The 26,826-nt window shown below is 48.4% G+C and overlaps 1 protein-coding gene across 26 annotated transcripts in view; it reads right to left on the bottom strand.

Annotated features, from left to right (window-relative positions):
- LOC111558426 (ankyrin repeat domain-containing protein 26-like) overlaps positions 1-12,623 on the bottom strand; it is a 204,820-nt gene extending 192,197 nt beyond the window's left edge. For all 26 annotated transcript variants that reach the window (XR_006593520.1, XM_045051579.1, XM_045051562.1 and 23 more), the window contains exons 1-4: positions 12,214-12,623; positions 7,323-7,437; positions 6,989-7,162; positions 867-973 (exon numbers count right to left, since the gene is read on the bottom strand). Coding sequence is in view for 25 of the 26 variants with exons in the window: in XM_045051579.1 (XP_044907514.1) it covers positions 867-973; positions 6,989-7,162; positions 7,323-7,437; positions 12,214-12,464 (647 nt within the window). In the remaining variant the exon portion in view is untranslated. The remainder of the gene's footprint in view (positions 1-866; positions 974-6,988; positions 7,163-7,322; positions 7,438-12,213) is intronic.
- Positions 12,624-26,826: the final 14,203 nt, after the last annotated feature.

The raw sequence follows: 26,826 nt of genomic DNA, 5'->3' as shown, positions 1-26,826 counted from the left end.
CAGCCAAAGTCATAGACTTAACCAACTGAGCCACCCAGGCACCCCAATATACTTCTTTGAAGGAAAAATGTATATGAAGTAGAAGTTCTTTTTGTTTTAAGTTTATTTACGATTATTTTGAGAAAGAGAGAGAGTGTACGCGAGAGTGTGGGCAACGGGCAGAGACAGACAGAGAGAGAGAGAGAGAGAGAGAGAGAGAGAGAGAGAGATTGAGAATCTGAAGCAGGCTCTACACTGTCAGCACAGAGCCTGACGTGGGGTTCAACCCACGAACCATGAGATGATCACATGAGCCAAAGTCGGATGCTTAACTAACTGAGCCACCTAGGTGCCTCTACGAAGTAGAAGTTTAAAAAAATACCATAAAAGGGTTAAGAAGGCCAATATTGTGTCATAAAGTAAATTAAGAGCTGAGAGTCCACCCTTTATAAAACTAATATGAAATCCCTTTAGTTAACACAAAATCGTGTGGCAGAAAAAACAAACACACAAACAAAAAAACCCACTGCAGGAGCAACTGGGGGACTCAGTTGGTTGAGCATCAGACTCTTGACCTCAGCTCGGGTCTTGATCTCAGAGTCATGAGTTCAGGCCCAGTGTTGGACTCCAGGCCGAGCATGGAACCCACTTAAAAATAAACCCTGCAAATGACATGAGTCAACATCATCAAGGAATATGAATTCTGCTATACCCTGTTCTTCATGTTGCCCAGTCAGATTAATTGCTTTCTGCCTAACTGGTGATGTGTTGACATTTTTCAGCATATAATTATAAATTAATCTTCTTCTTCTGAAGTTAATCTTCCTGACTTGAATAATTATTACCACTCTAGAACCATACTAAGGTTTAAAAGAAAACTACTGCACCTTTTTAATTTATCCTCTGCATGTATATTTGCCGCCTTTTCTCCTAAAACCTCCACTATTTGCTGTTTGTTTTCATTTACAGCAACTAGAAGTGGTGTGAAGTTATCCTGTAAAAGAGCAAAAACAATTCAGAATTTACAAAATTACACCTTTCCATACGGAATTTTAAAACATACAAAAGATCCTCTAAACTTAAACATATAATACAAAGAGTAAATAAAAAATGGCCTCTTCCTTCCCACCCCTGTGCTTTCACCTGCTGCTGCTCCTCTTTAAAATAGCCCTCCTCCACTGGGGCACCTGGGTGGCTCAGTTGGTTAAGTGACCAACTGCAGCTCAGGTCATGATCTCAGGGTTTGTGAGTTTGATCCCTGTATTGTGCTCTATGCTGACCACGCACAGCCTGTAGCCTGTTCCAGATTCTGTGTCTCCCCCCCTCCCTGCCCTCGCTCTCTCTCTCTCTCTCTCAAAAAGAAATACACATTAAAAATTGTTGTTAATAAAATAGCCCTCCTCCACCTTCTTCAACAGATTATATGCAGTCATTCTCCCAAACTCAATTCAAACACTGACTGGTTCCAAGATCGTTGCTTCTATCACAGTACTCATGACGGTATACTGTAGTTATTGTTCCCTGTCTAAACCAAGAGCTTCTTGAGAGCAGGGGCTATTTCTTATCTCTATATCTCCAAACTCCAAAACACAGCAGTAAATGCTTTAAGTACTTTTACTGAATTAATAACCTAAATGATGATCTCTGGAGCAGTTTCTTAAATTATCTTCCAAAGAATACGTACTTTGCCAGAAGGTAAGTACTATGTCCCAATGGAAAGATTTCATGATCACCTATGTTTGAGAAATATTATAAAACTGCATTATATGTCTGGCATTACAGAAATCCATTTAAATCTGCTCGATCCCCATTTGACCATCCTTTTTGTGGCAAACATTCACATTTGAGGAATCAGAGTTTCAGGGATATAGTTTGGAGAGCTTTCCGATAAAGGTGAAGCTTTTCCCCAAGTTATACAAACTTGCTTGTCTTCTGTCAGTGGTATCAGGATCCACTGACATCCGAGATGTCAACATAAGGCATTCCTGCTCCAAATGGGTCACTAAGGAGATGGGCTCAGAACTCCAAGAGATAAGCTTCAAATGAACTTTGATTCCTTAATATTAAATAGCCCATGGGCTTTCTCCTATTATAAAATGCTAAAGTTTTATCTTAACTGTTAGGAAGCTCAATATGAAATTTTATTCTCAATTATAATAATCCTGGGACCCTAATGCATATCTACTACTAAAACAATCTGTTTGTATTCTAGGTGTATTCCAGTGTCCACTGGAATAGCTACTTACTTTATATTTTAGGCAAAATATAAATCGGAAATAAAAATATAATGGCTTATCAATAAAAATTCAAACACTGGTTTCTACAGATCATGTTTAGCATAATGAAAGTGACTACATTATTTGCATTTTGGGGGGAACAATGCTGAGGAGAAAGAGAATATTGTCTGCAATAGGCATAACCTATTCAACTGTAACCATGATTAATCTAATACGGTTTGCAAATATTCCAATAGGAATACGATTATTCAAATTTTGTTTCTTTTAATGTTTATTTATTTTTGACAGAGAGAGAGAGAGAGAGAGAGAGAGAGAGAGAGAGAGACAGAGAGACAGAGCATGAGCGGGCAAGGGGCAGAGAGAGAGGGAGACACAGAATCCAAAGCAGGCTACAGGCTCGGAGCTGTCAGCACAGAGCCCCACACGGGGCTCGAACTCACAGACCGCGAGATCATGACCTGAGCCGAAGTCGGACGCTCAACTGACTGAGCCACCCAGGCGCCCCAGGAATACGATGATTTATAGTACACAGAAGGAAAAAGTGTCTTGTTTTCAAACTAACTTATGGGGCACCTGGGTGGCTCAGTCAGTTAAAAGGCCGACTTCGGTTCAGGTCATGATGTCATGGTTTGTGAGTTCAGGCCCTGCACTGGGCTCTATGCTGACAGCTCAGCCTGGAGCCTGCTTGGGATTCTGTGTCTCCCTTTCTCTCTGCCCCTCCCCCACTCATGCAGGTGCTGTCTCTCCTTCAAAATCAATAAACATTAAAAAATACATACAATACAAAAACAACTTAGAAAGTCTAACTTGGAAAATTCAATCCTATTCCGAAGACATTAACATAAAATACAAAATATAATTATAAATCAATATGGATTGCCTTCAAAACCTTGAAAACTTTATCAAAATAGACCATAAAACAGAGGCGCCTGGGTAGCTCAGTCAGTTAAGCATCTGACTCTTGACTTTGGCTCAAGTCATGGTCTTATGATTCATGAGTTCAAACCCAGTGCCTCCTAGGGATTCTCTCTCTTTCTCAAAATTAACTTAAAAAAAATTACCAAGGTTTCTTTGTGTCCCAAAAGAGATCTGATTAGCACAGTCTAAGAATATATATGTGTATATATATATATATATATATATATATATATTTACGTATATATATTTATATGTGTGTGTATATGTATATGTATATATATACATATATGTATATATATAGAGAGAGAGAGATCATAAAACAGTAATTGCAAACGCAATGCTTATGGAGGCAAAGTAGGTGACTCGAGTAAGTGAAGAACCTAAGTGGGACAGTAGCAAACTGGAGACACACACGCCTCATATAAAAAGGGCAGCCGCTGGAATGCATACCAAACAGTAGTATGGGCTCAAAGTACCCGGTATGATTCTGTAAGAAGAGTCTGAAATCCAGATTTCTGCATGAGTGTCATAATTTTAAACGTTGACTCAATTTATGGAGGAAACTAAACACATCCAGGGGCCAAATTTAGTCAATAGCCCACGGGTATTTTGGTTGTGCATAAAGCAAATATTTGTATGTAAATCTTTCCTGAAGTATCAGTATCACGTTTTACCAAACACTTAGGCCCCAACATGTAATAAAAATTGCTATTAAGACTCATAAGAGGGGAGCCTGGGTGGCTTAGTCAGTTGAGCATCTGACGCTTGACTTCAGCTCAGGTCATGATCCCAGGGTTGTGGGCCTGAGTCCTGCATCAGGCTTGGCACTGAGCTTGGAGCCTGCTTGAGGTTGTCCCTCTCTCCCTCTGCCCTTCTCCCCCACTCACACTCTCTCTGTCTAAAAGAATCACAACAAAAAGACTCGTAACACCACTTTAAGATTTTTTCCAACGCTTATTAAAACTGCAATCTATCTGTGTTTAATTCTCCCAGACTGTTAATCAAATAGACAAATTAGTTCACAACTATGCTGAAACTAAATTATTAAAACAATTCCCAACTGTATTGTCACTAACTACATTTCCATGTTTAAAACTACCATTTGGATTATGCCAGGGCTATATGAACTTAACAGACATCATAAGACAGTCTGTCACATAGCTTCAACTAATAAAAAAGATTCAAGACTTTCTCCTCTTGCAATCAGGAAAACACTGCTTGTAATAACCAAATGGCTATGAATATGAGAGAGAGAGAGAGAGAGAGAGAGCAAGCGTGAGCGAGTAGGGGAGGGGCAGGGAGAGAGACTCTCATGTGTCTCTGCACCATCAGTGCAGAGCCCAATGTGGGGCTCGAACTCACAAACCATGAGATCACAACCTGAGTGGAAGTCGGATGCTTAATCAACCGAACAACCCAGGTACCCCTCCCTTCAGTAGTTAGCTTTTTTTTTTTTTTAAATGTCCACTTATTTGTGAAAGAGAGAGAAAGAGCACGAGCAGGGGAGGGGCAAAAAGAGAGGGAGACTACAGAATATGAAGCAGGCTCCAGTCTCTGTCTAACCTGTCAGCACAGAGTCCAACACGGGGCTAGAACTTGTGAACCGTGAGATGATGACCTGAGCCTGAAGTCAGATGCTTAACCGACTGAGCCACCCACACACCACAGTAGTTCTGAACCAAGAGTTGTAGCACAGTCTCAAAAACAATATTTCTAAATATCCATGTCTATGTATATATGTTACTAGATTTACTCAAACTCTTCAGGGGAGAGTTTAGGCTTGTAAAAAAAAAATTGAAACTTCCTCAGAGCACTGTGATTCCCCACCACAATTCTAGCTGAGAGCTGGTGCAGCAGACAATCACATCAGTCTCATGTATGTGGCCAACTCCCTCTATCATTTGAAGATTTAGCCAAAAGAATGACTTATCAAAACTGCATTTAATTTCCCTGAGCAGAGGTAGAACAGGGACTAAATGTAAAGTCAAAATGCAACTTGATTTCATTACTTTTAAACTTCTTACTTCCCATCAAGATATTCTAGATTTCAGAACAGAGTTTAGACTCTTATCTAAGTGGCTGTTTCTGCCAGAATAGGATTATATGACAGTTAATTATTTGTTCTTTCCTCTCCTTGCCCACTTCATCAACCACCTGTTCACTGCCAATCTGATTTCCTCTGAGTCCTCCTACACTTGGTCTCTAGGCAGGTTTACAACTCACCCTTTCCGTAAGTAACAATTATTCCTCTCGAAAATTGAAGACTCCTTGACTAAACATATAAACTGAAGGGGGGAAAAATAAAACAAACAGCCTCTTCTTGTTATTTTCTCTCACTTGCCAAATTTCCAAATTGGCCCACTTAGTTCTGACTGCTCCCTCCTTTCCCCTTTTTCCTCTTAAGCCTTGGCCAATAAAAGATACATCCCATTTTTATAAATCACTTTTCTGTCAAATGTGAACTTGTCAACAGCAGCAATATTTTTTATTGTAAAACGCATTTGTTTTCTTTGACTTTTAAGACAAAGCCTAGGGCAAATTTTGCTTTCCTGTGTTGTTTTTCACTAATAAAAAAAAATTGGATGGGAAAAAATATTTGAAAACAAAATAAGTTTTACGTTTAACAAATATATTGTTTTCATAAGTATTTGCCATAAATACATAAAACAAAGCAGTATTCTCTAATGTTTCTATAGAAGTATCCTTATTTAAAATGAAATCTTAGGGGTGCCTAGGTGGCTCAGTTGGTAGAGCATCCAACTTCGACTCAGGTCTTGATCTCATGGCTCATGAGTTCATGCCCTGCATTGGGCTCTGTGCTGACAGCTGGGAGCCTGGAGCCTGCTTCAGATTCTGTGTCTCCCACTCTCTCTCTCTGCCCCTCTCCCACTCTTGTTCTGTCTCTGTCTCTCTCTCTCAAAAATAAATAAAAAATAATAAGAAGGAAGAAAGAAAGAAAGAAAGAAAGAAAGAAAGAAAGAAAGAAAGAAAGAAAGAAAGAAGAAATCTGAGATAAATAAGTTATTTCCAAATATTTTCATTCAGGGAATACTTGAACTTCCAAATACGTAAAATTGACCCTACCCGTGTCAACCAAGGGTGTTCCTTCAGGGGCTTCAGCAGTGAGAGGTAATGCATGTCAAGGAAAAGGCAGGCGGGCCAGCAAGTGTGGCCATCATCTACTCCCCATGTACAGCTACAACCCTGCTGAGGAGCTACACAAGGTTGAGCGGGAGCTACTCTCTGAAGTGGGACACCCCAACATGGTACATGGTTGGCCGAGTGGCTACCAACACAAGTAGATGCCTTTACTGGATGTCAAGACATGACCTGACCCCAATGCCCTCATCTTCAGAGCAGCGGGGCCTGCAGTGCCCAGCACCTACAACCTGCTGCTTTCTCCTCCCGCTTGCACACATCCAAGCTCTCCCTGCTGGGTCTGGGTCTCCATTCCTCCTCCCACCTATCCCCAGCAGCACCCCTTGCCTAAGCTCCTGCATAGCACCCAGCCTCCATCATCACCTCACTCCCCTCACTAGACCTTTAGTCCTTTATGGGCTCTGAGACTACCATCCACTTATAGGCACTAATGGAAACATTTTCTTTCTGGGGTGGAAGGGTGGCTGGGAGATACAACTTTGCCCTTTCTGTGGGCACTACCTTTTTCTAGCCCTCCCTGACTTGGCATTGGAGTTATTTCCACGATGACAGGGCCTGATGGATAGAATTCAGGAGTGAGTGTGTGTGTGTGTGTGTGTGTGTGTGTGTGTGTGTGTGTGAAATAAAACATTTTGAGGCTAAAATATTCATGTATATATATAAAATTTCAAATAATGTATAAATTAGTTCTTTACCTTATTTCTTGCTTCAGTATTCGCATTGTATAGCAGCAGCTTCTCTATTATGGATATATTATCACCAAAGGCCGCATAGTGGAGAGCAGTGTTGCCACTCACATCCCTAATATTTGGATCAGCACCGTTTTCCAATAGTATGTTTACACATTCCTCTTCCTGGCACTGTACGGCCTGTCAGTGATATGCCAAGAAACAGAGTGTAAATTCTGAGAATTTAAAGTAAGCATGCCACAGGTTTCACCGATTCGTTTTGTTTCAAGGCAATAACTTCATTTCATTCCAACGGATGACATCAAATCCATCTCAGGCAGACATAGCTGCTACTACACACCTTCATGAGAGCTGTCCTTTTTTCATGATCACAGAGGTTAAGGTGGCATTTCCTCTCTACGAGGAGGGTCACCACTTCTGGATGGCCATTGGCACAGGCCAAATGGAGAGCAGTCCTAAAAAAGTGAGAGGACTTTTTAGGAAATGATAGTGCACTCTCTCAAAACATGCAGTTAATTCAGGAAATTGTAAACATTAAGTAGCATATTATTCCTATGCCTCCAAAACAAAGATTCAGTTTTCCTCTGGAGAAAGTACAATATTTAGTAATGATTACTCATCACACTAATAAAAGAGCAGCGTGTTTGAAGAGAAAGAGCATGACCTCGGGATTCAGCTCCACTAGGGTTTCAATCCTAGTTTAACTCTGTCACTCACTAGTTATTGCTTAGACTTATCCTCAATGTCCTCAACAAAAGGGGATAAAAATAGTAGTTGTCTCGGGTCACCTGGCTAGCTCAGTCTGAAGAGCATGTAACTCTTGATCTCACGGTCGTGAGTTTGAAGCCCCACAGTAGGTGTAGAGATTACAAAAAAAAATGATCATAACAAAATGAAATGAAATGAAATGAAATGAAATGAAATGAAATGAAATGAAATAAAATAAAATAAAATACATAGTAGTTATCTCACAAGACCTCGTTGTGATGCTTAAGTGAGGATCTATGCAAGAATTTAGAACACTTCCTAGCACAAATAACATCTCAAGAGTTGTTGGGTAGTATAATTTTTACCATTACTACCGCTTTACATAGACAACACTTCAATTAGGTACCTTGATACAATGACACCTACTTTGCAGACATGTTTTAAGGATTAGCAAGAATACTGCATTCCAATGATTCTAAGATGCTCATTTTGTCACATTTTAATATCTCTGACATTGGAATGCAATTTATAACTCAAGATGTCTTACAACTGTAACTGGCAGGACTTTGAAAAAAATTTATTGGTACATAAAATAGTGGGACACCATAGAATCTTGGTGCTTTCCATTATGTGAAATGATGGTATATACAATAGGTCTATTGCAGTTCTAGTCATATGATTGGCATTTAAATAAATTTTAGTTCTGAAAAGCATTATAGGAAAAGAGGACTAAATTAACCAAAGGAAAACATTTTTAAGGACTTCTTACTTTGCCTCTCAAGAAAGTTTAAGCCAAAGGAAACTCAGGATTCCAATGATCAGGACCAGCTCATTTTATTAAATATTGAGGTCTACAGATTGTACGAAAATCAAGTATTTCCAATGATCAATATTAGTACTTACTCCTCTCATAAATTTCAAAAGGGCAGGTAAAGGTTATCTTTTACAATTTCCTATCTCCAGAAACTTTGAAAGGAAGGAGGAAAACTTCCATTGAGATTAAGTCCTAATACTTCAATGTAAAATTTCTCATCTTAGGGGTGCCTTGCCGGTTCAGTCAGTAGAGCATAGGACCTTGATCTCAGGGTTGTAAATTTGCCCCACGATGGGTATAGAGATTACTTAAATATAAAATCTGGTGCAGAGCCTGCCTTAGATGCTCTGTCCCTCCTCTCCCTGTCCCCCTCCCCCTGCTCATGCTTTCACCCTCAACAATAAACAACACTTAAAACATAAAGTAAACAAGATAACAGCTGGGGCACCTGGGTGGCTCAGTCTGTTAAGCGTGCAGCTCTTGATTGGGGCTCAAGTCACGATCTCATGTTCACTGGCTCAAGCCCCGTGCTGGGACTCTTTGAAAAGTGTATTGGAAAAGTTCCTGCTTTCAGCACGGGGTCTGCTTGGCATTCTCTCTCTGTCCCTCCACCCCTCCCCCCCACTCCCCACTCCCACCCCACCCCTCTCAAAAATTACATAAACAAACTTCAAAAAATAAAATCTTTAGAAAATAAATCAATAAAATTTCTCATCCTGCTCATACAGTGCAAAATGAAGTCTTTGAGAACTAAAGGATCTTGGGTAGAGTATGTCCGCTATAGCATATATGTGCAGGTTCTAGTTGATAAATAAATGGATGGAAAGAGTGGATAAATACAGTTGGAGAGTTCAATAGTTTTAAAGAAAAGAAAAGGTATATAAAGGAAAGCATACTTCTGAAACAGTAAATAATCACTTATATTTGCTAGGTCTTATTTTTTCTCATAAGCACACAACTAAGATATTCTATTTTCATGACTAATATAAATCATTTACCTATTACATGTAATAAAGCTACCTATAACAGAAAACATATGTATATGCTTAATATATGCATAATAAAATCTACAAGTGCAAATAAAAAATACTCCCTTTACTTCTGAAGAGGCCAAAAGTTGTCCAGATATGCCAATCCTCAAAAAACATTTTAATTAACTCATTTTTCTTATTTTACATCCGAAAATATTTTTAACACAAAGTGAGAAATTATTTTTATGTATATAAGATTCATATTCTTGCTCTTCTCCAGGATTACTTCAACGATAATAAACCCTTTCTGTTGATAATAAACTTTTAATAGGACCTTTATATACCTTTTCCTGTAGAAAGCACAGATTTTCTTTGAAGGAAAAGAAAAATGCATGTAAATACAAAGGTTCAGAAATCACAAATGTCATCACATTTTGTGCAATTTGGGGCTTAACATAAAACCATAGTCTGCTTGTGTGTACCTATGATCACACTGATTTTTGTTCTCACTTAATGATCAGCTAAAGCACAGCTCTGCGTCTCTGTGTATATCTATTATCCATGCCACCTTCCATGATCACATATCCATCTTATGGATGTAATGCCATTTACTTATAAAAGCCATTATACGAGTTCTTCTTAATACATTGCTATTTTAAATAGTGCTGAGAAAAGCAAAATGTATGTCATTTATCACTAGTGATTTCCTAAAGATATTTTAGTAGAAATAAAATTGATGGGTAAAAGGAATACATATTTTTTAAATGTGGTACCTACACCAAATTGTCTATTGGAAAGTCGAAAACAACTTAAACTTTAAGCGGCAGTATAAGCACCATCACTCTATTTTCACAAAGGTTGTAGATGGAAAACGGTATTTCAGGCCCTTTTTAACTTAAATTTATTTTTTCCCAGGGACGCTATATTTCCCCATGTCCACTGGTCCCTTGTAGATATGCAAAGAAGTACTTTGCATGATTCCAAATTACAGATTGTTGTTCGTTTTGATTTCAAAGACTTCTCTGTAAAACGAAGATATATCCTGTTGTCTGATACAAATATGTTGTAAATATTTGCAAGTGCATTGTCTTTTATTTTAATAATATTATTTTCTGATAGAGGCTTTTAGGTTTTTATGTTGCTAAACCAATCTCGAGAAATCTTGATTTAATTTTTTTTAATATTTATTTGTTTTTGGGAGACAGAGACACAGCGTGCAAGCAAGGGAGGGGAAGAGAGAGAGGGAGACACAGAATCTGAGCTGTCAGCACAGAGCCTGAAGCGGGGCTCCAACCCACAAACCACCGGATCATGACCTGGGCCAAAGTCAGACCGCTCAACCGACTGAGCCACCCAGGGGCCCCAGTTTTTTTTGAGAGGGAGAAATAGAGAGAGAGAGAGAGAGAGAGAGAGAGAGCGAGCAGGAGAGAGGGAGGGAGAGAGAGAGAGAGAGAGAGAGAGAGAGAGAGAGAGAGAGAGGTAAAACAGGATCCCAAGCATGTTCCACATTGACAGCAGGGAGCCGGGGGAAGGGCTTGAACCCACGAACCCCTGAGATTATGACCTGAGCCGAAATCAAGAGTCAGAGGCTTATCTGACTGAGCCACCCAGGCACCCCCCCAAAAGTCTTGTTTTCAAGTCATTTTTAGGATGCTAAAGAGGCATTTGTGGGGTTTTTTTTCTGTCACTTTTCTTATTTTGCATATTACAATTTTTAAATTTATATCCCATCTGGAACTTATTTTAGGGAGATAACATTCTAATAAGTTTTCTCCAAATTGGCTGTTTCTCCACTACTTATGAATAATTCACCTTTTCCTACTAATATGAAAGGTCACCGGTGTCAAATTTTAAAGTCTTATGTATATTTGAGCGTTGGTCATGTTCTACTCTGCACCACTCCTTTATCTGTCCTTTTCAGCTGTTTGTAAATGAATAATTTGTGGAAATTTCAGGTACATTTGGATATCTGGAAGGGCAAATCTACCTCCTATATAAAAACATAAGTTCTTAGGTTAATTCCAGTTCGTTAACATACAGTGTTCTATCAGTTTCAGATGTACAAGACAGTGAGTCCAAAAAATTTCCTTAATGACATCACAAGAAGAGCACGTGTAGCTCAAAATTCTAAAAACCAGGAGGCTTTCATTTGCTTTACCTAAAACTGACAAATACAGGAAGGGTACACATTTTGAGAAAAAGAAGTCCTCCTATTCAGAGCCATCTTCCACTTCAAAATGTCCTTCCCAGGTCCCTCAGTAAATAGCACACATACCTAAGTGTACACAGACATAAACTGGATACTGGATTTTGTCCCAACAATTTCTAGCCCAGAAGTTGATTACAGGAATTATTTCTCCCATTATGCACTTTTCTATGTATGACATTAGGGTATGAAAATGAGTCCATTAAAAACAACATGTTGTCCACACTTAATTTCGTGTGTATTACTATTGAAATTTGGGTAAATCACGTCAAACTTGAGAGTCAAGTGGTCTATTCAGGAAGTAACGAGTACGTGCCAGGGCAGCTGAAGATTTTGTTTTTGCCGCTCACGCTGTCGGCCTCGGTGCTAGACCACGTAGGGTTCCCACGACCGAGGGGCAGCAGGACCTCAGGAGGGAAGAGAACCCAGCTCCCCGAGGGAGGGCTCCGATGCACAGGTAGAGCTAGGCCAGGTGTGCTCTTCTCCCAGGTCCGTCCCGCCTCCTCCCTGCCAGCCTCCAAGCCCCTATTACCTGTTCATCTTGTCTCTATCATCCACGCCATTTTCCCCCAAGAGCAAAATCTGCTGCACTTGCGCTACGTTGCCCACGCAGGCAGCCTTGTGGATCTTTCTGAGATCTCTGTCTCGGACGTGGTAACCCAACAGCAAGTTGTCAGTTCTATTATTCTCCTGCCTAACGCCCCTGCCCTGCCTCTGCAAGCCAGAAGCGGAGCCCAAGGGCGACAGGCCTTTCTCCCTCCCGAACCCCCAAACCCTCTTCATTGCGAGGCCTGCGGGCTCCACAGAGACTTCACCCCGCCCTCCCTTTCCACTACCTCCCGAGCCCAACACTAGCGCCGCCGGAGATAGGCCAAACCCGCCTGGCCACAACACCCCAGCAGTGAGGATCCGCGTTTGGGTAGCTGCCACTTCTGGGTAACCCGCCACAAGCAATACCGCCAAACACAAGCGCGCTTGCGCACTTCAGAAGAGGCAATCACTGCGCATGCGCACAGAGGCCTAACTGTCAACGGTATCCACAGCTCTGACGCCCCCCCCCCCCCAACGCCCAGCGCGGGGCAGCGATCGGAGGGGAGGGGGCCCCGGTGGGGGATGGGGGGGGGCCCAAGCCGCGGAATCTAGCGGGTGCCAGCACTTCTGCTCGCCACGCTCCGGTGTCGCCTCGGCACCCTTCTCGCCCCACGCGCGCCTCCGGGGGGCCCCTCCCCCGCGCCGCAGCCCTGGGTGCAGCCAGGCGGCCGTGCCTGGACCGCGGGAAGGGGTGGAGGTGGGGGCGTGAGGCGGGGATAGGGACCGGGCCCGGCGACGCCCGCGAAGCCTGGAGCCCGCTGCAGCCGCCACCGGATCCCGGGATGGTGCGAGAGGCTGCGGCGGAAGCCAGCATCTCCCAGCCTGGGGCTCCGGGGGCCGCGGAGCCAACGCAGCCGCCGCCGCCGCCGCCGCTGCCTCCGCTGCTGGAGGCAGTGGCTGGAGATGGGTGAGTTGACCCTGGCGTCCCGGGGCCCGCGCTGCAGCCCCTCCTTCCACGCACTCCTGGCCCTCCGCCTCCATCTCCGTGCTCCCGGCACGACCCCCACCCCACGCTGTCAGGGCTTTCACAGCCCTCTCCCTCCCTGAGAGTGACCCCAGGTGCGGGAGCGGGACCGGGAGCCCCAGGCCCTGGGGTTGGGCGCTTCGAGACAGGGAGGTGGGGGCGGGATGCCAGGGAGACTACTGGGCTCCGACGCGCCCCCACCCAAGCCCAGCGCAGTGCAGCGAACGGAGGGGAGGGGGCTCCGGGGGGGGGGGCCCAAGCGGCGGAACCCAGGCAGAGCCAGCACCTCTGCTCGCCTTGCTCGGGTCTTGCCTGGGCACCCTTGTCGCCCCACGCTCGCCTCCCAGGCGGCCTCTTCCCCACGCCGCGTCCCGGGGTGCAGCCAGGCGGCCGTGCCTGGACCGCGGGAAGGCGTGGAGGTGGGGGCGTGAGGCGGGGATAGGGGCCGGCCCGGGGCCGCGACGCCCGCGATGCCGGGCTCCAGCCGCAGCCGCCGCCAGAGACTGAGATGGGGCAAGAGGCGGTGGCGGACGCCAGCATCTCTCTGCCGGGGGCCCTGGGGGCTGCGGAGACGCCGCCGCCCCCGCCGCCCCCGCCGCTTCTGCCTCCTCTGCTGAGACCAGACTGGAGATGGGTGAGTTGACTCTGGCGTCCTGGGGGACCCGCAGCCCCTCCATCCACGCCGCAGCCCCTCCATCCACGCACTCATGGCCCTCTGCCTCCATCTCAGCGCTCCGGGCCCAACACGCACCCCGCCAAGCCGTCAGGGCTTCCACAGCCCCCTCCCTCCTGAGCGTGACTCTAGGGGCGGGAGTGGGAGCCCCGGGACCGGGGGTTGTGGGCGTCCAGACAGGGAGGTGGGGACGGGATTCCAGGGAGACTACTGGGCTCTGACGCCCCCTCCCCCAACCTGGCTGGCCCCAGGACCTTTCCCAGGCCCCAGAGGGCAAAGCCTCATGCCTTGGATGCCCTCCCTAGGCCTGGGCGGGGGGGGCGTCCCCCAGGCGCGGGGCTCAAAAGGCGCTTTGTGCCCTATGCCCCCCCACCACCCAAGCCTCCGGAGCGGTTCCAGAACAGGGCGGGTGCGGAGGCTGGGACTGTGGCTGCTTGTGGGGACCAGACGGAGGGGCGTGGGGAGAGCACCCCTAGTCCTTTCCTTGGGGTTGGGGTTGGGGCGGGGGCGGGGGCGGGGCGCGGCGAGGCTCAGGCGCTTTTCACTGCACTGCCCAGGGTGGGGAAGGGAACCTGGCTGGGGGAGGGCGCTATCAATATCTGCAAATAGAGAGTTCTGGAAGCTGGGGTGGGGAGAAGAGCTTGGGTGTAAATGGCGCCTGAGCTGGGTGGGGTGCCACTAGAAGCAGAGGTGGGTCTCAGCCAGCCCTGGTGGCGGGAGGTCAGGGGACTCTCCTGGCTCTGGAAGACTCCCTACAAGGCCTGTGGGCAGGAATACTACCCCAGAGAGACCCCTCCATGGCCCCCCAGAACTGGCACTGCCCCATCCCCATAGCACTCCTTGCCACTCCTGGGACAGCAGTCCTGACCTGCCTTGATGGGGAGCTGTGGATACTGGCGGGTCCCCTCCCCGGGCAGGGCAGGTACTGAAGATCCAGGCCTCCGGGTGCTGAGGAGATAGGCACAGGGTCTTGGGAAAGTTTGGAAGAGGTTCTGGCAGCCCAGGGAGGAGAGAGAAGTTGCTGGGAGAGTTGGCTTGCTCAGCACTGAAGGGAAGGGCACTCTGGGTAGAGGGAATGGCTGGAGCAGAGGCTGTGAGATATGAGCGCCTGGTCAGGGTGGAGAGTTGTGGGAGGGGGGGGCTGGTCAGGCACGGGAGTGACCCACGTGAACGAAGGAGGGCCGGGTGGAGGTGAGGTGTCAGGCCATCCCAGCGAGCTGGCACAAGCAAGCTCCCAAGGACAGCGAGGCGCTGATGGGGCGGGCAGTGCTGGCATCTGGCTCAGCAGGCCCTCTGGGAGTCTGCCCAGGGTCCCTGCTGTGGTCAAGACTGCTTGGCCCACATCTGCCGGTGGCTGGACCACCCCAAGCAAGTCCGCTTTCTGAGTCTCAGTGTCCACATGTGTCAAATGGGGCGACTCCTCCACAGGGTTGTGGGGAGGTCTGCATGAGGTGATGAGTGTAGGGAGCCCAGCACCTGAGAAGGCCTCGGGAAATCCTTGGCCGCTGTGCCAGTTTGTGTACCTGGAAAACGGGGGCGTTGATGTCAGCTGGTGGGCCAGGCTCACTTTACCCGGTGACGATGAGGATCCCGTGAGGGCTGGATGTGAGCCGGGGAAGCCAGGGGCTGGGGGCACTGCAAGTCCGTGTGCTCATGCTATTCTGGAAGAAGAGAGAAGCAGTGGGCGGTGGCCAGGGCGGGGTCGTCCTCCTTGTGCCCCTATGGGCATCTTAGCCATGGCATTCAATGGACCCTGCTGTGTTCCCCAATGCCAAAGCCTCTTTGTTCTCCATGCTGCACGATGCACCCCTTCCTCCTAGTCAGCCCTAGCCCTGCACATGGGGGACCAGGGCTCCCTTCCAGAAGGGTCTTCAGACACTGAGACCACAAACACAATATCTTCCTGTGAGGGGCACTGTCATGGGCAGCCGGGTGGAGAGGACACAGACCTTAGCCCCAGGAGAATGGAATGTAGTTGAGCAGCAAAACCAGTCGGGTCTCCATGGTCTTGCGTAGCCCTGTGCTGGCTGCTTAGGGGGTGTGTGTGTGGGGGGGAATGGGGGTTGGGGGGGGGTTGGGAGTTGCAATAATTGCACCATGGGACAGTCAAGGGCAGAAGTGAAAAGCAAGGACTCCAGATCCAGTGGCCCAGGTTCAAATCTCAACTCTGCTACTTCTTACTGCGTTCACGTGGACTGGTGACTCTGCCTCTCTGTGCCTCTGTTTTCTTGCCTCTGAAATGGGAACGAGGCACATTAGTGCTATTTGAACAGCTCCGTTCAGTTTCTAGTGGGCATTTACACCCCGTTTTCCAGAATGGGTCTCCCAGTTCACCCCTGCCTCCTGGAAGACTACACAGCCTGCTCCAGTAGGCTATCGTCTTCCTTTCGTGTGTGTGTGTGAGTCCCTATAGGTGGGGGCCTGCCTTTCTGTGTCTGTTGCTTGGGCAGAGGGCAATGGTGTGCTGGCAACAGGCCCTCTGGGAGAAAAAGGTACCTGATCAACAGCGTTGGCAGGTTTCCATGGTGTAAATCTTCCGGCAAGGCCCATTTGAGGCTACCAACAGCTTCACCATCTTGCAGTGGGAGCTGGTCCATGCCAGCTTTAGCACCCAGGCATTCAGTAGGTGCTTAATAAATGATGGTTGAATAAGGAGAGAAGGCTCCAAAGACTTGGAGAGCTGCCAGGCCATACTGTAGCTGAGAGAGGGAGGCATCAGACAGGCTGAGGCCAGGACAAGAGACCACTCTGAATAAGTAACCCGTGGTGAGATGGAGGGCAGAGGGGAAGGAGGACTGGTGTCCTCCCTTCCTGGGAACCTCTGCACCTCTGACCCTGCGTCACTTCTGCTCTGGATCCTCTTGACCTTGGCCTGGTTTGGGCTGTCTGTCTGCACAGAATGACCTAGCTGGATCCCAAGCATTAACCTGACAGAGCTCTGAGAAATGGTCCAGACGGGTCTCAAACGTCAGATTCTATTCCCTCGCTTATGCTGTCCCCTCTGCCTGAATGTCTGTTCCACCCACCTCTTCCTATGTGCCCTGAAACTCTGTCACCCTTCAAAAGCCTCCTCCACCCCAAATCCCACAGACCCTTCTCCCCTTCTGCTGTTTCTCTGGCCTTACAGCCCCCCTCGTGTGCACCCTGCCTGCCCATAAAAATATTAGTAGCTAACATTGCATCTGTACAGCAACCTGTGATAGAGGTACCGTGATAATCCCTTTTGTAGATGGGGGAATGGAGGCTCTGTCTTGTTAACGACCACCCATCCTTTGCCTCTCGGCTTGAGCATCCGTTCGTTGTGCAGGGAGGCTCCTTGCTGTGGGCTGGGCAGAGCACCACTTCTCTTTCTTCAGTGTGTTTGCTGTGGCGTGTTCCACTAGGCCGTGAGTTCCCTATCCTATAGGAGCTCGAATGAATGAATGAATGAATGAATGAAAATGAATGAGTGAGTGACTGACTTTCAGCCCCAGGGAGCATCCCTGTTCTTTTACCCATTCCTCCTCCCTTTCCATCCCTGTGGGAGGAGATGGACCCTCCAGAGGGCAGCCTCACACCATGGAGGGATGGTCACAGGGACCCTGCTTGGCCACACCTGCCAGGAGGGAAGGGGAAGTGAGGCTTTGGGCGGGGCTGAAAGCAGGCATGGTAGAAGGGCAGTGGACCACCCTCCTGTGGCCTAGAGCGGGGCTGACATGGGCCCACAGCCCTGCCTGTAACCCAGGAAGTTAACGGGGTCCCAAAATACTTTTTCTTGCACCGCCCCAAGTGGAAATTCCCCTGTTGGCCCACTTATTTTCGTTTTATCTAGAGAAATAAAGTTGGAAATAATCATTCACACACGCTAATTACTCCGTTGCTTTCTGAATTTAGAGCCAGTTTGGCTCTAGACTTTGGCTCCTGCTGAAGGAGGAATCCCCTGGGAGGGGCAGGGTGAGGGCCAAGGCAGGAGGCCAGAGTCTGCGCTGACACTGGGGCCTCCTCGGGGTCTGCCCTCCAGTTGCCCTCTCCTAGCAGGCTGGGAACTTCCCAGAAGCAGCAGCCCAGATGGGGGTCTGAGCGAGGGAGGGTGGCCAGAGGCAGTCTCCAGGATTCTGGTTGACCGAGACCCATAATGGATGACTTCCCAGGCTGTTCTACCCCACCTGGACCTCTGAGTCATAAGAATTTGCTGCTATTTATCGAGCACTTACTATGTGCTGGGCGCTGGGCCAAGCACTTTGTCTGCATCATCCCAGCTAGGCCTGCTAACTTCCCTTGAAGCAGGTACTATTTTTCTCCCCATTTGGCAGTTTGAGGGTGCCTGGGGGCCGGGGCTCAGGGCCGGGAAGTGGTGGGGCTGGGATTGTATCCAGCCTGTAGGACCCCCAGAGCCCGAAGGGGCCCCTCAGATAGGCCCCTCAGTCACTCAAAAGGGAACGGTCTCTGAAGCCTGGACGCCCGAGACAACCACGTCACTGGTGTCCTGGCCTCCAGGCCACCCTCCTTGTGGCCCTGACTGCTACTCCCTTCTTCCCCATAGTCCTGAGGCTCTGCGTCTGGAAGCCCCGTGTAGCCTCACCTGGGCGGCTTGGGGAAAATACAGATTTCCCAGGCCCTGCCTCACCCCGCTGAGTCAGAATCCCACTGCGGGAGAGGGGGCTGGAAACCCAGATTTTAAAATGTTGTCCTGGGAATACAGAGGCCTGCGGACTCCCAGAACCACTTCCCAGCCCAGTGGTGTTCAGGCTGCTTTAAGAGACTGCCTTGCCCTTAACCCAGATCCCTATGACCCTGCCCCCGCTTGTGTTCTCAGCCTCTGCCCCCTGCTACCCTAACCCAGCTCTGCACACACCACACCACACTGACCCCCGCACGCCCCAATTTGCCTTTATCCAGGCACCTGCTGCCGCTGTTTCCTTCTGGAAACAGGTCCCAGCTGGCCACAGACCCCACAGAGCTTGTGTAATACTGTGGACCGGTCGATCGCGACCCCGCTGTTGCTAGCCCAGGCCTGGCACACAGCCTGGGGGAATCGTGGTGGGTGAGCGATGGTGGCCGGGAAGGCGGAACAAGGGAGGGCTGCCCATGACAGGTGGGGCTTCTAGGCTGGGCGCACAGGCACTCTCTGGGGGCCGGCACCTTGCCTAACATGCAAAAGGCATTTGATGACTGTTCCTTAACCGCTTAATGAATGGTGATGGGTCGTGTGACAGGTGAGAGCCACTTTCGGAAGCAACGCAGATTGGCCGGTTTAGGCAAAAGATGGAGAAGGTGCCTTCCGGGCCATCTCTGAGGACCGTGAATATTAATGGTCCGAACTCATTTATGGCTCTGATGGGAGTGAGGGGCTGGTGCTTTCTTGCATGATTTCATTTCAGTATCTCAGGAGCCCTGGGAGGGGGTGCTGATGTAATCCTTATTTCGTTCAATGGAAACTGAGCCCTAGACAGGTGACTTAGTAGGGTCACACAGCTGGGAGGGGCTCCTGCAGAACGGAGCCTTGCCTGTTGTGTGAAAAAAAATCAATGAGTCTGCACTCTACAGTTTATGAAGCAGTAACACCTTATCTCAGTTGGTTCCAGCTGTGGCTTGGAGGTGTGGCTCTACGTTTTCACCTGTGCCCACATCCCAGGGTCAGGAAACCTGCATCCAGGGGCCTTCTGTGTCTGTAAGGGGCGGTGGTGGGAAGAGATCCCGCCTCCGCGCTGGCGGGAGAGAGAGAAACAAAGAGGCAGTGTTGGGGGCTCTGGCACACAGTAGGTGTTTGGGGACCCCTGTGGTCAGTTCAGGCAGAGCCAACTCTGGTCCCATCTGGACCTTGGAACAGCCCAGATCAGGCTTCAGTCTTTGAGCCAAGGCCCACAGGGTGTGGGTGACGGGTCCAAGGTCATACATGCCATAAGGACTAGAGCAGAGGGTGTGAGGCTCCTCCACCACGGCCGAGAGGTGCAGGGAATGGGTCAGGGGGATTCTGTCTGTGCAGGATGACCTCCGTCAGAGCCAATAAACCACAGAGCCTGGCCCCAAAGGGTCCCCGGGCAAACCCCTCTCAGGGGTGTCCAGGACTGCTGTGGGGCCTGGAGTGTTATTGCTGTCACAGAAGTTCGGGGCCATACCTGAGTAGGGGCAGTGGTCCTGCAGCCACGAGTGGGGGGTGTAACAGACTCTGTGGCCTGCCTCCAGGCACTGGCATGTGGGGAGGGCGAAATGCACCAGCACCCCACCCAGACTAGAAATCCAGGTGCTGGCTTCCCCCACACACCTCCCTCACCCCCGCCCCGCCCCGCCGCCAGACCTTTGCAGATGCTATCCCTCTGTCTGCAGTGGCCTTCCCCTCCTCTCCTGGCAGGTGCTGGCTCATCCTTTAAGACCCCTCCAGGAAGCCCTGCCTGACTCCCACCCCAAGGGCCAGGCTGGTCCGCCCTGCCAGGATTTCCATCTGGCTGCTCCACAGGATGCTGAGAACCTTGAGGGCCTGGTCTGAGATGCCAGTGGAGTGGGCAGGGAAAGCAGCTGTAAGGTGCAGCCCAGTTCACGTGACTGTCCCTGCAGCCCAGAGAGGAGACCAGGCTGGGGAGCCTTGAGGCCAGATAGCTAGCCAAACATGCCCATTTCACAGAGGGAACGTTGAAGGCCCAAGGTGCTTGGGACTGACCTAGAGCACCCTGGGGAGTGGTTGGTAGTCCCTTTGTGGCTTGTAAGAGGAGAGCCCAGGGCTATGTGGCCATACCCCTCCCCCACTCCGGTCCCCAGCTGGAGCATTTGTCTGCAGGATCCAGGTCAGGTCTGGGGGAGATGGGAAGAAGCCCAGGTGAGCAAAGTCCCCAGGGCTCAGGTCTGCACTTGGTCTTCCCATGTGGAGGACAAAGCTCCTTAGAGAAAATGCTTGCTGTCCTAAAGCTGGCAGGAAATGCACATCGATAGCTCATTCCAGCAAGAAGGTGCACAGGGGAAAAAATCCTGTGAGAACTTAGGCCTAAATGTTAGCCCTGGGGATGGTGGGCGATATGAGCCTTCTTTCGCTTTGATTTTCACATTTCCTAGGTTGTAGGTGAAACCGTTATGCCAGAAAAATGAAGTTACCATGGAAAGGAGAGAGGTCTAAGGAAAACAGCCAGATCCCCATTCATGAGACTCTGGGGTCACCATGTGTGAGTGGCTTCCAGAGGGACCCTGGCCCCGGGCCCATCCCCCAGAACAGGCGCGCCTGGGGCAGGCAGCTTAGCCCGTGTGTCTCTCTTTCTCGGAATTTGGGTCAGCGAGAGTCCAGACCTGGGGCTCCTGGGATGTAGCACACCCAGAATGCCATTCAAACCTCTGCTGTCCTTCCTGTCGTGTGGGTTAGGCCTCAGGGCCCTCGCCTTCCCACCTCCACCTGGAAAGCCACCCCACCCCACCCCAGGCTGCCCTCTGCCCCTCCCAGCCACAGGTGGCCCTAGGGCTATTTGCTTCACCTCCATCCGGGTGCCCAGGTGGGTGCGTAGGTAGCACTGTTGACTGCCTTCTTTACCGACTCCGACTCCAGCCCCGAAGTGCCATTCCAGGGGTCCTCCTACAATGTAGTCAAGTTCGACCTCATGGAAATGGTCTTTGGAATCACAGCTGAGCCTGGATCCTGGGTGAGGATTCGATCTCCGTCTCCCCTATATACCTAGTACAGAGCACCCATTCATTCGGTCAGCTGTTATTCAGCCAAGTGCCAGGGCCCAGGCTAGGTGCCAGGGCCACAGATCTGCTGACTTGAGGGTGTGACGTGTCTGTGTTTTTGAGCACGTGTTTTGTGCGCATCACCTGCACGCACACACAGCGCGAGCATCTCTGTCATATGTGAACTCTGGTCTTTGAGGCTGTGACAGTGTGTAATTCTGCCGGGACTCTGGGCACACCTGGTTAATTCATTCTGCAAGTGTTTGACAGACACCCACTAAGGAAGTACCAGGCTCTGACCCCAAAGAAAAATGACCCAATGTCTCTGTCCTCAGGAAGTGCCGTCTTGGGGGCTGTCGCAGTGCGGACTGGTGGGGGCAGTGGCCGGCAGGGCTGGGGGTGGTCAGAAACGTGGTGGTGGAGACACGGGGAAGAGTGGGGAAGGGTGTTCCTGCCCAGCTGTGAGGATGATCTCCAGTATCCCCTTCAGCCCAGTGATCTGGGGCCTGGGACAGGCCTCCCCAGCCATTTTCATGCCCTAAAGCAGCCCCGAGCACCGACGGAACCGGAGCTCCAGGTGGTGACCCGTGGGCCCCGACTGCTGGGGGCTGGGAGAGAATACAGGGAATGAAAATGAAGCATGTTGGCTGGAGGACCTGCCTGGGCTGCAGACCTTTCTGAGAGGCGAACTTGGGGACCAGGCACCAGAACACAGCACCTGGAAAGTAGAACCCCGTGATCCAGACCAGAGAAGCGGGATCACGGAACTTAGAGGAGGAAGATGGAGCAGCAGACCTAGAATGTGGGCCTTCTAGAACCTGGAACACTCAAGTCGGCCGGAAGCTGGAAGATCCAGTCTGTGCCCCCGGTGGTCAGCGGGGGGAAGGTGGAGGTCCGGCAGGAACGGGGAGGCCTTGAGCATTGGTGAGCTGCAGTGGCACGCACGTGGTCTCTGCTGAGCCAGGACCTCCCCACAGCTCGCTGCTGCCTGACCTCGGGCGAGTCCTGTCCCCTCTCCAAACCTCAGTTTTCCCCTCTGTGAAATGGTCACGTGACGGTGGGACAAGATGGAGCACCTCACCTGGTGCTCAGGCTCTCCCGGCAAGCTAGTGGCATGGCTAAGGCCTGGACCCTGCCACCTGACTCCTGAATGAGTCTGTCCCCTTGTGGTGATGGTCCGGTCACTGCTGCTCCTTTCTCTTCTTTCTCACACTCAGTGGGACATTTGGGCACTTGCGGCCCTTTTCCGGAATGCTCTCGGGATCTAGCAGAGGGAAAAGACTAATCAGAGGAGCAAGAACAGACCAGCGGCTCCATAGGAAGGAGCAGGGGCCCGGTGCGCGCAGCCCTGCATGGTGCCCTGTGCCATTTGGTGAGGGCTTCTTGAGTGTCCCCCGGTGGAGACGGTCGGGTCCTGAGCCGAGGGCGCACCTGGTTGGCTCATTTGGGTGACCACTTCTTCTCAGGTCATGATATCGAAGTTCATGAGTTTGAGCTCTGCGTCGGGCTCTGTGCTGACAGCTCAGAGCCTGGAGCCTGCTTCAGAGTCCGCATTTCCCTCTCTCTCTGCCCCTCCCCTGTTCATGCTCGGTCTCTCTCTCTCTCAAAAATAAACATAAAAAAATAAAATAAAATAATGATAAAAACCGAATGAAATCACAACTATATTCAGTTAGTCTGAGAAATGCAAAGTTGGTGTAACATGAGCAAATAATGCAATTCCCCACAGTAACAAATACTTTGTTTTTTTTATTTTTACTTTTTTAATTTAATTTTTTATTTTTTAGAATTTACATGCAAATTAGTTAGCATAGAGTGAAACAATGATTTCAGGAGTAGATTCCTTAGTGCCCCTTGCCCATTTAGCCCATCCCCCTCCCACTACCCCTCCCGCAACCCTCAGTTTGTTCTCCATATTGGTGAGTCTCTTCTGTTTTGTCCCCCTCCCTGTTTTTATATTATGTTTGTTTCCCTTCCCTTATGTTCATCTGTTTTGTCTCTTACAGTCCTCATATGAGTGAAGTCATATGATTTTTGTCTTTCTCTGACTGACTAATTTCACTTAGCATAATACCCTCCAGTTCCATCCATGTAGTTGCATATGGCAAGATTTCATTCTTTTTGATTGCCGAGGAATACTCCATTGTATCTAGATACCACATCTTCTGTATCCTTTCATCCATCGACGGACATTTGGGCTCCTTTGCATACTTTGGCTATTGTTGATAGTGCTGCTATAGACATGGGGTGCATGGGTCCCTTCGAAACAGCACACCTGTATCTCGTGGATAAATGCCTAGTAGTGCAATTGCTCGGTCGTTGGGTAGTTCCATTTTTCGTGTTTGGAGGAAACTCCATACTGTTTTCCAGAGTGGCTGCACCAGCTTGCATTGCCACCAACAATGCAAAAGAGATCCTCCTTCTCCACATCCTCGCCAACATCTGTTGTTGCCTGAGTTGTTAATGTGAGCCACTCTGACAGGCGTAAGGTGGTAGCTCAGTGTGGTTTTGATTTGTATTTCCCTGATGATGAGTGATGTGGAGCATTTTTTCATGTGTCGGTTGGCCATCTGGATGTCTTCTTTGGAGAAGTGTCTACTCATGGCTTTTGCCCATTTCTTCACTGGATTATTTGTTGTTTGGGTGTTGAGTGTGAGACGTTCTTTGTAGATTTTGGATAGTAACCCTTTATCTGATATGTCATTTGCAAATACCTTCTCCCCTTCTGTCAGTTGCCTTTTCGTTTTGCTGATTGTTTCCTTCGCTGTGCAGAAGCCTTTTAGTCTGATGAGGTCCCAGTAGTTCATTTTTGCTTTTGTTTCCCTTGCCTCCGGAGACATGTTGAATAAGACGTTGCTGCGGCCAAGATCAAAGAGGTTTTTGCCTGCTTTCAACTCGAGGATTTTGATGGCTGCCTGTCTTGCATTGAGATCTTCCATCCATTTTGAGTTTATTTTTGTGTATGGTGTAAGAACGTGGTCCAGGTTCATTCTTCTGCATGTCGCTGTCCAGTTTTCCCAGCACTGCTTGCTGGAGAGACTGTCTTTACACCATTGGATATTCTTTCCTGATGTGTGAAAGATTAGTTGGCCATAGGTTTGTGGGTCCATGTCTGGGTTCTGTATTCTGTTCCATTGATCTGAGTGTCTGTTCTAGTGCCAGTACCATACTGTCTTGATGATTACAGCTTTGTAGTATAGCTTGAAGTCTGGGATTGTGATGCCTCCTGCTTTGGTTTTCTTTTTCAAGATTGCGTTGGCTCTTTGGGTCCTTTTCGGGTTCCATACACATTTTAGGAGTATAGGTTCTAGCTCTGTGAAGAATGCTGGTGTTACTTTGATAGGGATTGCATTGAACATGTAGATTGCTTTGGGTAGTATTGACCTTTCAACAATATTTGTTCTTCCTATCCAGGAGCATGGACTCTTTTTCCATTGTTTTGTGTCTTCTTCCATTTCTTTCATAAGCTTTCTATAGTTTTCAGTACATACATTTTCCACCCCTTTGGTTAGATTTATTCCTACGTATTTTGTGGCTTTTTTTTTTCCCCTTGCTGCTTTCATGATTCCCTCCTTGCCTGAGTATTTTGTGAATTTGACTATGATATGCCTTGTTGATGGTCGGTTTTTGTTGAATCTCATGGGGGTCCTCTGTGCTTCTTGGAGTTTGACGTCTGTGTCTTTCCCCAGCTTTCGTACATGTTTTCCGTTATGATTTGCTCACATTACCCTAATACCCCTATTTCTCTCTCTTCCGCTTCTGGGACCCCTATGATTCTGATGTTGTTCCTTTTTAATGAGTCAATGGTTTCTCTAATGCTTAAATCGTGCTCTTTTGCCTTAATCTCCCTCTTTTTTTTTTTTCTGCTTCGTTATTCCCTATAATTTTGTCCTCTATATCACGGAATCTCTGTTCTGCCTTGTCCATCCTTGCCACCACTGCATCCATCCGTGATTGCAGCTCAGTTATAGTATTTTTAATTTCATTCTGGCTATTTTTTACTCCTTTTATCTCTGCAGAAAGGGGTTCTAATCTATTCTGGACCCCAGCTAATATTCTTATTATCATGATTCTAAATTCTGGGTCAGACATCTTGCTTCTATCTGTGTGGGTTAAATCCCTGGCTGTCGTTTCTTCATGCTCTTTCCTTTGGGGTAAATTCCTGCTGAATTCTGTGGCTCAGGTTGTGCAGATTGTTGTGTTAGTCCTCCAATCAGTGTTCTAGGTGTGCAGGATGGTTTCGTGTTGGCCTGGCTGTATTTCATGGATGCGAGACACACACAAAACTTCCATGCTGTTCCGCCATCTTGGCCCCTCCTCCATTCACAAATATTTTAAAAACACATCTCAGGGTGCCTGGGTAGCTCAGTCGGTTAAGCATCCAACTTAGGCTCAGGTCATGATCTCACAGTGTGTGAGTTTCAGCCCCACGTGGGGCTCGCATTGGGCTTGCTACGGTCAGCGCAGAGCTTGCTTCAGATCCTGTCTCCCTCTCTCTCTGCCTCTCCCCTGCTGGTTTGCTTGGTCTCTCTCAAAAATATACAGTTAAAAAAACCTATCTCAATAGATGTGAAATAAACATCTGTTAGCATTCAATATTCATTCATGACAAAACTTAGAAAACTAGTATTATAAGGGAACTTCCTCAATATACTTGTAGCAGAAAGACCCTAAGTGACTCCGTAATATCTGCCCTTTAGTGTTGTCACCTTTTGTTTATAATTCTTTTCTCTTAAGATCTATGACTTGACTCTAGCTATGATAATATGACAAAGATAAAGGAATGTTGCAGACCTAATTATTTCAGTTAATTCAGAGTCAACCAAAAGGAGGATTATGCTAGGCAAACCTGATCTGATCACGTGAACATCCTTCAAGGAGGACTGAGCCTTCTCTGAAGTGACATTCTCTTTGCTGGCCTCCTAAACTAAGCGGCCATATGGAGGAAGTCTACGTGGCCACAAACGAGGAACGGCCTTGCTCTAGGCTGAATATTTGTGTACCCACTCGCCGAAACTCATGTGTTAAGTCTTCATGTTCAACGTGATAGTATTTAGAAGTGGGAGATTTGGGGGGCGCCTGGGTGGCGCAGTCGGTTAAGCGTCCGACTTCAGCCAGGTCACGATCTTGCGGTCCGTGAGTTCGAGCCCCGCATCAGGCTCCGGGCTGGTGGCTCAGAGCCTGGAGCCTGTTTCCGATTCTGTGTCTCCCTCACTCTCTGCCCCTCGCCCGTTCATGCTCTGTCTCTTTCTGTCCCAAAAATAAATAAACGTTGAAAAAAAAATTAA

The sequence above is a fragment of the Felis catus genome (assembly GCF_018350175.1).
Source record: "Felis catus isolate Fca126 chromosome D3 unlocalized genomic scaffold, F.catus_Fca126_mat1.0 chrD3_random_Un_scaffold_47, whole genome shotgun sequence".
In the NCBI taxonomy this organism is placed as follows: Eukaryota; Metazoa; Chordata; class Mammalia; order Carnivora; family Felidae; genus Felis; species Felis catus.
The sequence above is the reverse complement of the archived record's forward strand: the minus strand, read 5'-3'. Positions and strand labels throughout refer to the sequence as shown.